Source organism: Nelumbo nucifera, chromosome 5 (assembly GCF_055504915.1).
Source record: "Nelumbo nucifera cultivar China Antique chromosome 5, China Antique-T2T, whole genome shotgun sequence".
In the NCBI taxonomy this organism is placed as follows: domain Eukaryota; kingdom Viridiplantae; phylum Streptophyta; class Magnoliopsida; order Proteales; family Nelumbonaceae; genus Nelumbo; species Nelumbo nucifera.
The window spans coordinates 18,559,945-18,572,007 of record NC_142653.1 but is presented as its reverse complement, the minus strand read 5'-3'; the positions used below and the strand labels follow the sequence as shown (position 1 = coordinate 18,572,007).

At 35.2% G+C, this 12,063-nt stretch overlaps 1 protein-coding gene across 1 annotated transcript; it reads right to left on the bottom strand.

The window, feature by feature from the left end:
- Nucleotides 1-845: 845 nt before the first annotated feature.
- TBL12 (trichome birefringence-like protein (DUF828)) lies at nucleotides 846-10,216 on the bottom strand. Its single transcript, XM_010256352.3, has 6 exons — nucleotides 9,513-10,216; nucleotides 5,820-5,960; nucleotides 3,767-4,016; nucleotides 2,286-2,596; nucleotides 1,424-1,557; nucleotides 846-1,296 (listed from the first exon to the last, which is right to left on the bottom strand). Exons 1-4 carry the CDS (start codon nucleotides 10,091-10,093, stop codon nucleotides 2,315-2,317), a joined length of 1,254 nt encoding a protein of 417 aa, XP_010254654.1. The 5' UTR covers nucleotides 10,094-10,216; the 3' UTR covers nucleotides 846-1,296; nucleotides 1,424-1,557; nucleotides 2,286-2,314.
- Between the last annotated feature and the right edge of the window lie 1,847 nt (nucleotides 10,217-12,063).

The window sequence follows — 12,063 nt, the reverse complement described above, 5'->3', positions numbered from 1 at the left end:
GATACGTATCAACCGATATATGTCGATACTTTGAACCTTGGATATATGATTGTTAATGTTTACAAATTAAAGAAACATGTAAGAATACTATTTGAATGAATTATATAGTGTAGTTTACTTGGTGTCTTTGACTTTATTTCTGCTGTTGAATTCAAACTTGAACTGAATAAATGGCCCTCTCATCGTACGTATTGTAATTCAAACTTGAACTGAACATTAAATTGATAATTAAGGAGGTTCGCCTTGATTGCTCGGAGTCGGGATGGATATTTTTGAAACTGCTCAAGCTCTGTTGGCTCAGGCAGGATTGAATGGTATATGGGCTCCGAATCCGATTCGATGGGTTCACCTTAATGAACTTGATCATATTCATCGACGAGTATCCGAACCATTGGCGAACATTGGTTCATGTTTTCGTGACATTCATGAACCAACTCAACCTCCCTGTCTTTGTCAAGAGATATCTAACTAGTAAGTAGTAACAACCGCATGATTGAATCCAAAGAGAAATTCACTAAATGGGATGCATTATTAGAAACTAAAATTGTAGCTGTATCAAGAGTCTAAGATGATGAAATCCGGATTTCCACTCTAAGGGATGAATTGGGATTATTTAGTGCCCCATGGTAATGATGAAGGGCACTACCTGTCACCTTGACAGTAGTGTGTGTTTTCAAAACAATCTGAATGCATTGAACCCATTAAACATCATTTGAGATTTGATGAGGCAAGGCTTTGATGATGATGATGATGATGATAATATATTAGACATAAAATGATTAACCGGGGAAAACAAAAAATGTTGTCAACTTTGCCAAAGAAAATGTCATATAGTACAATCATTAGATCTATAATATATTTGTTTGTAACATCTATAGTTAAACAAAGTCCATATGGTTGGAAGAAGGCTTAGATGATGATGATGATGATATTTAAACAAAGAAAAAAGGTGGGTTAGGTAGTAGGAGGCCTAATACTAATAGCATAACGTGGAAAAACACTTTCAGTACATAATTTAGTGGCAAGATACATATCACCATCAAATTTAATTGAGAAACCTAAACATGAGATGAAAGTCGATATCACTGCCTCAACTTGATAATCCCCACTTCAGATTGGGTGAAAAAAAATGGGATTTTTGGACTGCAATCCCCCTCAGAAATGGGATTTCAAAAAAAAAATCTGTGCGTAAGAAAAGGATTCGCCATGTGTGAAGCTTCAATATTGCCTAAATTGATTTGAACATCAAAATATCAAATGCAAAGATGCTTCTCGTGAGATCATGGAATCAATCATCTGAAAGAAACATCATATCAGGGCTTAACTCATCATAAAAAACAACCCATTAAATTGGTTATTTAGGCATATAATAATAAGAATATCCAGAGTCCAAATCAATGAACGTTTTGGATAACCAGCTTACCTTTACCCTGGAGAAAACATCCTTGCACGAGAGATGTTATAACTTAATCCTTGGTAATGCCATGAACCGCTTGACTCCTCCACTAAGAACAACTTGCTCTCTCTAAACAAGGCTGACCTAGTGCAATACCTTTCCTGTATATTGCAAAATCAAAGTTTTATATTTTAGTGAGGTTGTTCCATAACTGACTCTGGTGTCTGCATTGAGTGGTTTATAAATTATTGCAAATCAGGCTAATGTCCAACATGCAAATAATAAAAAAGAAACTGGGACAGGAAAGCTCCAGCTTTAATAGATTTATCAAAAAAAAAAAAGCTCCAGCTTTAATATAGTTTTTCCTCAAAGTATTTTTCACCAGAAAAATTTAAAGTGCCAAAAATGACTAGCAAGTATTGTGGTAATAGTGTGGTCTCAATCAGAAAAGAAAAACAGGAGGTAAGAAGATGTGCTAGTATTTTTGGAACTATCATGGTTTAAACATCACCCAACCAACCTAGAGAGCACTAACAAACCCACAATAAAGATCAAGTGAAAAACCAAACTATGCCAATATTATTTGTACTGTCCTAGAATGGAGGTGTGTTAAAATATACAGGTATCTCTGTGTGTTCCATGTTCCTTTAGCTTTATTTTATAATACAAGTCCACTGCAATACATGGCAAAATCTCATGTGCAGGAAAAGATGGCCCTAATAAATTCATTTTCATTCTTCAGAAAACAAACAGAGAAAAATTCTGGTTATACATGGAAGATCAGCTGGTCAGAAACTCCATAAAATTCTATTAAAAGAAAATGGTTAGAAAGTGTTGTTGGAGAAATTAAGTTCTAAATGGTGCTCTTCGAACTCCAAACTTAACCAACCTGATAACCATTGTTTTCTCTTCCATGAATCACACAATTTCCAAGCCACGATGAATCATTGCCGACAAGATGTCAACCCATGTGTCTGGGACACCTGGAAGGCACCAGTGCATGCAATCCTGACCCCAAATAGCTACTGCATCCTTCTTCCCTAGCCAAATTGCAGGATGGGCATCTACTCTAAATTCACTCAAATGGGTAAGGTCTAGCAACTGGATATCTGTGTCCTGTAATGCCTTCTCAATCAGATGGTTCACTTGTCTTGCTTCTTTGTTGAATCCTGAGTTCCTTGGATCAAACCATGTGTCAAGCTGTATGGACATCAGTACATATCTCAAACAAAATCAAATAAAGATAATGAAATATTTCCTACTTAATTTACATAGCTTTTCAGTTTTATGCAAGTAAGAGCCACACAATGTGGCCTTCACTTTTTCAGATGCTTAGAATCCAGGCACACAACCTGGTACTTGCATTCTTGGTAGCATGCAACCAAATCATAGTCTTTATTCAGTATGATGAAATTGTAAAACAAACATCCAACCCCTGGTTCCTATGTGTCTATCTGGTCATAAATTGCCATCCAAACACTAGGGAACTTGTACTGGATATGGCATGAAACTTTTATAGATTTATCGGAAAAAACCAACATGAAACTCTCATCTTTTCAACAACCCTAATTGTATAAACAATGAACTTCTGCAACATTTTCTTTTCTTTTTTTCACTGCAGAAGACAAGAATTTATTCTGTTAATATTAATCTAAGGCAAAGAACCATTGCAGTTTTTCCTGGAATATTACATATCTAAACTGCCTAGGAGAGAGAGCATTAATCATGAGACAGAGAAGACAAAGACAAAGACAAAGACAAAGACTATCTCATACAAGAGATAAAGCAGCGCCACTACATTGTGGAATATACACCATTTTACAAGAAAGAGAACTGCCCAAGAGATGTCTGCAATTTGTTATTGTAATGTAGGTATTCTATGGTGAGGCAGCATCAATACTTAAAAGGAGATTCAAAATTGCTTTGGCATATTCATCTCTGAAGCATATTGAGTAAAATATTGAATTTGCAACTTAGTAGATAGGAATAGGATTATTGGAAAGCATTGATGGAGTACAATGTAAATATTGGAGTGTGGTAAAAAAGGCTCTTGATCCAACAGTTGGTTGACAGTACAATATAAATATTGGAGTGTGGTCAACAATGGGAAAGCCTATAATTCTATGAGCTGGATATAAATGTATCCTTGTTCGAACAGAACAAGTTTTGGGATGTGGATGTTTGGTCAATCAAATTTGCAAAATAGGACAAGGATACAGATTGACAACCACATTTCATGTGTGAAGCTTTGAATACCTTGTACATGAATCTGATATGGCATGAGGAGAAAACCTTTCTCATAAAGATAATGCTTCTTTATCAGTAGAAAGAATATTTGCTTTATAGTAGAAAAGATATGAAAATTCATACCTGGTCCTCTTCAAGAGGCTTGTTGAACAGGCAACTACCATTCTGATTCCACTCACCACCATAAAAATGCCTTGGGGACTGCAAACGCCAGAATTTAAGGGTCCCATAAGGGACTTCCCTTTGTATATAAGAGACCATACTCTCAAGAACAGTTTGAAGCCCATCTAATATTCCGAGTGGTGGAAGTATAGGATGCCCATTCTTATAGAATACAAGAGGTGTCTCTTTAGGAAATTTATCAAAGCCCCACCTGGTTCAAAGTCCATAACAACATAAGAAGACAGTTCTTAAGAGAATTCATTACAGTTTGAACACCAAAAAGACCCAGAAAAAGTGATTGAAATACCAAGAACCAACGTTGGCAGACCCAATATGTCAGATCATCAGGTTTAACAACAAGGCTCGAGCAAGAGTGAGATGCCCAGAATACAATGCAAGCATCCAAGTACTCCACTGAAAAATCCAAACTGCTCTTTATATGTTGTTTTTTTTGGTTGTTCAATTGCAATTTGGTTGGAGCACAAGAACTCAAGACTGTGATAGATTTGTCTTTGCAATTGTATTGATGTGTTGTGCAATGCCATAAATTCAATGGAGAGATACCATTTTTAACTTCTTGTCCAAAACTCATAAAACTCAAGACATTGTACAGGATTAAGGTAAGACTTCTCAACTACCCTTTTCTTTCTTTGTCTTTATTCTTTCTTTTCCTTCTATCTGTTTCACCTCAATTCTGATTTCTCTCAACCACAGACCTTATTTCTACTTCCAAATCACTATTCTATTTGTTCACTAATCAGTCTAGTCATTTATTGCTTATGTTCTTTTTTTTTTTTTTGATAAATGAATGGTAATTTATTCAGACATAATAAGATGATGATACACGAGCTGGTAATTTATTGCTTATGTTCTTCAAAATTTACCTTCTAAAACCTCTTTAAATTCTTAATTCTTAGAATCCTAAAACAGTTTAGAGTCATGCATACGCACACTGGGAGGTCTTATCTGTATTAAGCTATCATAGCCTAGGCCATTAGATGACTCTTGTCTGTATTCATCTGGAACAACTATCCTAGACTAGAGATGCAGAAAACCTAGAAAGTTCTCATGTCACAAGTAATAAGAAGGAAGATGAAGTTACTCAAGAACCATATCAACTGCATCACTTCATTTAGGAAGACAGATGCTTGGCCAATAATATGACAGATTGTTCAGATGGGTCCAGAGATGAGTAAGTTCTTTCACTAGAGTAAATTGATGAACAAGATATGTATTTGGGTCTAACCCCTGGATTAAGGGTCTAATGGGTTTTCTGTTTGGAACTCATTGTTTCTGTGGGAGAGTTGTGTAGTGGGATAGCCCTTGATTTCATCTTTGGAGAGAGTCAAGCCCTTGTATCTGCATTTCACTTGTTCTCTTGATTATATAAAGTATATAATCAATTACCAATCAAGAAAATCAGAATTTGATCCTGGTATAAGTATGCCACTTAAGACCCACAGCTAGCCTAATCTGATCAGATGTATCACAATTCAATTCATTGACAGCCCTAATAAGAGCAGATTGAAGCTTGCTATTACATCATTAAGCACCATTTTTTCAGCTTCAGGTCTGTTCAATGTTTGATCAGCAAATAATTCTATGAATTGTTGCCTAATAATTTAGGTATCCCCAAAATTTACTCTGCTTTTGCTCACATCTGGCCTAACCTGGTCCAAAATCTGTATCATGATTCAATTCATTGAAAGCCCTAATGAAAAAAAAAAAAAAATGAAGTACTGAGACTTATTGGTGTATTGCTAATTACCTTCCAGTTCAGCTTTGGGTCTCTACAATGTTGGAACCCATAACCTCTCCAAAATTTCAGTAAATAGATCTATAACTAGTCATCACTAATTCAGGAATACCCAAATTTGCTCAATTTTTGCTTATGAATAACAAGTTGAGTGAAATGCTTCAGTTTTTTTTTTTTTTGACACAACAGAGCTATGGTATTAGACAAAAAAATGAAGAAAAATAGAGAAGTAGCAAAAAAGAGAATTGAATTCATTACCAGTGTCCAGTATTGAATATCAATACATCATAAAATTTTGTGACTTCAACCCAATCATCTGCAGGAATATCAACATCTACTCGGTATATCCCCTTCAATCTATCTTGACCTGTCAGATTTAACTGCTTCTCAGGGTGCCACCTTCACATAAACAGTAGCAACATGTAAATTTTCATATACGAAATTTCCAAAAGCGCAAAATCCAAGTCAAGATTCCTATTAAGATGTAACATTGAGTTTCAAAAAGCACTCACTAATCTGACTACAAATAAAACCTAATGTACAGAGTAGACCAAGTGTGACTCAACTGAGTGCAATAAAAAAACAAACAGCACCTTAGTCCCTTCACATTTTTGTAGGCAAAAATCTATGCAATCTGATCTGAAGAGCATTAAGGATTGGAAAATTGTTTAAATGATTTGGTTTTAATAATCCAGCTTTCTCTAAGTTACCACTGGGCCCATGTTAAAACCAAAAAAAAAAATCCAACTATCTAAAAGCAAATAATCCTTAAGTAATTCAAGCCAAAATTGACCAGTAGACATTAAAGGCCCGGATGAACCCTTTCAGGTGCCTTTTTCAGAAGTCAAACTTTTACCAAAGACATACCACCCATGGACTAGAAAATCACAACTCCATATCCCCTTAGCTGGTTATTGCAGAACTCAATAGGCTAGCCTACAATCCTAAAAGATTTCATGGATGAAGTTTCACAAAAATGCAATAGTCATACTCAAAGTCATAGCCTTTCAAAGATGGGTCACAAGGGCTGTTGCACCTTAGTGGAGACCCCTTATTACCATCCAGATAGTGACTTCCATGGATCCAATTTAATAATGAGATATCCAAAACCTCCTTTAATTTCTAGTTATATTGCTAGATTCACTGTTGTTGTTATTGCTGCTGCTTGGAGACAGAAAAAATTCTTAAGAATATTTTGAAAAGAACAGAAAATGCAATACGGATTCCTCCTAAAATCAGAGGGACAAACCAACAAATAGATCATCATCATCTCCCAAAATGCTCTACAACAAAAAAACCTCCAACAATACAAACCTAGGAGGCAAAGCCCCCAAAAAAGGACTACTACCTACTCAAGCCAAGCTATCAGCTAGAAAATTGCCAGACCAGCCAAGGATTTAAGGGAATGAGGTACTTGCTGTGCTAGAATTGGCTGCTTTGTTTTCTCTAACTTTAGTAGGTTTGAATTGTTATATTAGAGATTATTTTGTTTTTTTTTTCAGCTTCATTTTCTTCTGTTCAATTAAGACATTACTATTTTACATTACATCAATCTACTTTTATAGTAAGGTTGTACCTTATATTTATTGTGGATCTCAGACTCAACTAATAAGTTTTGAATTTGGAAAGTGGCATACTTTCTATTTTTGAACAGGATAGGGCAGCTTAGCATTCTTTTCAGACAAGAAAATACAACGGGTATGAACATTTCATTGTGTATATTGATTCTGTTATTTGAAGGGGAGATATTGCTGCTGGAATTAAAACTTCTATATAAAGGACTTGGGGCAATTGCATTATTTCTTGGAGATAGAAGCTGTGCAGTCTAAAGTCTTAATTTATCTTGCTTATCAAAAATAAATCTCAATTTATCTTAACAATAGAATATGTTATATATACCCAAGGAGACTTGTCTGCTTGATGGAAGCTTAATAAGGACCAGAATTGCAAGTTAAAAATAGTAAGATAGAGTCATGTGGCCCTGTTAAATATCTCTGCTGGTTGGCCTGATCACATGTGTCACCCTAAATGGGCTAACCATATCCCATTCGCACTCCCCATGCTAGCTCTAATTTTTTTCACCACCAAAGATCCACATTCCTGCCCTAGTCTCACTCTAAATCCTTAATATCAACCAACAGTCTGAAAGATAACAGATCAAGTGAGAATCCTATCTTAACCAATTAATTCCTAAGATTATAAGTCTACACAACCATCATAAATTATCATGCAAAAACATTAATTCATATAACAACTTTTAAGGTGCTGAATATGAAGAACTATGAACTTAATCAATCTAGAAACAATAAGTGAAAAAGTTTCCATAAAATCTATAACTAAAGGTTTAGCCCCCTTACCTAGAGTTCGGGATTTCGTTCCCACAGCGCTGGCAGCCATGCATTGGGAACATCTCCGTATATATATATATATATACACTATTCATAGGGAGATATTCCCAATACATGGCTGCAACATGGTTTAAAATTTCCCTAATTTCCCTAATATTTCCACGACATATTTCCATTTCCATAGTTAGCGACACGAAATTTTACGGGAATCAACATTTTCCCAATGAACACTACCAGCACTATGTGGAAATAGTTTCCACAACATATTTCCATTTCCACTTCCATGGGTAGTGACATGAAATTTTATTGGAATCGACATATTCCCAAATGAACACTACTAGTACTTTGTGGAGTCCAAGAGTATTATAACATAAGTTGGTGACATATTCCAGATATGTGAAGTAACAATGTTATTTTACGCCTAACTTACATGATAACCACCTTGAGCTAGCTAGTTCAATATTCATTTCAAACATGAAGTTAAATATTAATTTTTTGTTTGTGTAATAGATTATATGGTTGATCTATAACAATCATTTACATTTTCTATGAGTTTAAATTTTGCTTTAACACATTCTATTATGAAACTCTTCTCAAAGAACCATTCAACCTAAAAGCTTAAGCTGTTAGGTGAGGTCCTTGAATAGGTTGATATTCTCTAACACGCCCCCTCACACAAAAGACCATTGGGCTTCAAGTGTGAACAAGCATAGGCCCACCCATACCTTGTGCTGAAACTTAATTAATTATAATGGGGGTAATGAGGATCGAACACTAGACCACTTGGTCAAAGTGGCTCTGATGCCATCTCAAAAAACCATTCAACCTAATAAAAGCTTAAGCTGTTAGGTGAGATCCTTAAATGGGTTGATATTCTTTTGTCCATATCCTTAGTTTCTTAGCTTTGTTTAATGATTTAGAACAAGATAGTGATTTAAAAAGGTGTGCCTATGCATCTTTTATCATTTCATAAAATGTCATTCTATGTTTTGCATATTTTACACTATTTCCACCATGTCTATGATATTTACAATATTTCCATACGATATTTCCAACATGCTTCTTATATTTGGATGGCCGACATTTCCACGGACATCCACATTTTAAACCTTGGCTGCAAGTGCTATGAGGACAGATTTTGTGAGGACGAAATCCGAATTCCCTTACCTAAAATCCTTTTAATGAAATTAGTAATTAATTAATTATTTAAAACTATGATATAAAATAATACTTAACAAGAAAAAGTAATAATGAAATAAAATTGAAAAAATACTGCAATAGCAACCACCAATGGCCTCCCTGGGCTCTACTGATTCTTGCTCATCCATTTTTTAACTTCATACTTTCTATTGGAAAACATGGTGGTACAACTACTTGGTTCTCTGCATTAATTTTTACCTCAGTTCCAAATACGATTACCATATTAATACCAATCCTCTTTTATTCGATGCACACCTCTCGGGATTTGAAAAATATAAAGACCCAAATAGACAGCACAAGATGGACTTTGAATGCAATTGAATCAAGAAAAAAATGTTTCAGGTAAACAATCAACAAAGGAATGTGGAACCCGAAATGAAACGAATATAACCAATTTTCTTACTCGTATTTGGCGAGCAAGACAGCCCGATGGTAAGCAACCGTGACATTAAACTTGGGGAAGTACCCGCCTCTCCAAGCCCCTTTCCTCTTCCATTTTTTTGCACCTTCATCTGCCACCCGGAGAATGCAAAGAAACGAAACCAAGAAATTTTCGTTCAAAGAATCGCCAATAAACCCAATTTTCTTATTCCTCATCAAGTCCAAAAATGCAACGGGATCGATCCGCGTAGAAGTGCAATTTTCAGGCACCCATCTCCACGAGTTGATCTCCTCCATGTTATCTCTCTTGTTCCTTAAGCAATTCCAAGCGTTGCGATGGAAAGGGCAGTTTTCGTCATAGATGGGTCTGTAACTTGGATCTCGAACCCAATGCCCCCTAAACAAGTTGCAAATTGGAGAAGGGTGTCTTCGCTCTAACTGTGGATTCTTCTGGGATTCTTTAAGTGGGGATTTCAGAGACTGCATTGGGGTTGGAGAGAGAGAGTAAAAAGGAAGAAAGGAGGAGTAGAGGTAGAAGAAGAACAAACAAGTTAACAAGATGAACCATGTAAAGAATGCAGGGGAGAGCTTCGAAGCCATCATCTTCAACAGAATTTCTAGAGCTACAATTACAAATTTAGCGGTTCCATTCAAGTCGCCAAATCTCGCTTGTTGAGTTCTGGTTCTGGTTCTGGGATCGCTGTATGCGGTGCGGTCGGTTTAGTTCGAAAATTTCAGATGTCTCGAACGGTCGAACCAGTTGAAGGTTCAAGGGACGCGTGTACACAGCAAATAAATACATGATCAAAACCGGATCTAGCAGGCACCTTTCGTGAGAGATCAGATCTGCTACCATTTACCAATAAACGCTACTAATGTTGTCCCAACACTCGTTACAGTCGCACAATGGGAATATCTCTTCATGAATGGTACAGGAGATGTTACCATTGTGCGGCTGCAGTAGCTTATTGGGACAGTGTTCCGTGGGTAAATTGATAGCAAATCCCTACCCTCGAAATTATTGAGCCCCACTTACACATGTCAGCGTGCATTGAAAACATCATGTTTCCACTTTTGAGTATACAGTTTACAGTTAGGATGTATAGTGGGGCGCGTCTTGTGGGGCGCTGATGTGAACTCCCTACCCCCTTTCGTGAATGAATTACTCCATAATTAATCGGACAGCTGTTTAACAAACTTATTTTGATTTTTGAATCATTTCATATATTGGTCGCGGGTATTTATGGAACATGCGTTGTGTTCATCTGGCGTGCCTTAACCTCTTCAAATTTCTCCCTTTAGTAGTTTAGAGGAATTATACATTTATACCCTTCTATCTATTTTAAACAAATTAATAGACCCTTTTATATTAGGGGGGACTCGGTGTATGAGCTTTAGCTTTGTTAAAAGAATTTGAGACAAAACAAATTAGTGGTGTAATTTGGGTGGGTTTAATTTGAGTTCGATCCGGGTCAACCAAATCTTTTGCATAGGTTATGCTTGAGATTATCAAACTTCAAAGTTAGGCTTGGGCCAAAAAACTCAAGCTTTAACGTTAACTCAAGTTGGACCTGAATTGAGGCATCGGATAGATCAAACCTAATTCAATCCAATCTGAGTTCATCCAACATTTTATGATAATATATATATTTACATATTATCAATATATTCTACCTTAAAGTTGGACTACAAAGCTTAACATGCTAAAGCCCAAATAGATTAATAAACTTTTTAACCTTGAATTGGGCTAAGCCTGAACTTGAGGTTTGAGACATAGGGTTAGGTTTTGATAACCCAACCCACCCAAGTTGCACCCCAAGAAGTAAAAGTGAAATAAATTTAAAAAAATTAATTATAACTATGTTATTTATTAATATAATTATTATAGTAGTTTAAAATATAATGATAGTAGTTAATTTTATAGTAGCTATTAATTAATAATTAACAAAAGCTAAATAAGCAACTAAATAATTAGTTAATTTAATACTTTTATTATTTTATTACGTATTAAATAACCCATATTATTTAGTTAATAATAGAATCTGCATATATTTTACATGTTTGACAAACCCTAAGTCCATTTAATTCAAATCATACACGATATGGTTTTAATGAAAATGAATTGATAAGGATCCGATTTTCTCATCTTCTTCACCCGGTATTGTAAAATGGGTTATGCAAAATCCAAATATACAGAAAGTGTGAAAAAACCAAAAAGAATGCATTATTTTCAAAATAATGGTTAAGAAAAGAAAGATGTTCAAAACTAAAATAAGTAAAAACAAAGAGTGAAGAGGACAAATTCTTTAGTTAAAAATTGGTGTTATTAGTTAATTCATGATAAAATAATATTATATAGTCCTAACTTTATTATTTTGAATAATTTGAACAATGGAGAATTACTTTAAAATCCATTTAAAGATCCAAAAAAAAACCCCACAAAAAGAAATTGGGTCCAAAATGATATCTGTTGCCTTCTTCGCCTTTTGTGGCCGAAAAAAAAAGAGGTTGTTTTCTTTGCCTATATTTACAAACGGGTTATATGAAACTGGAATTCAAATAAAGGTTTAGGC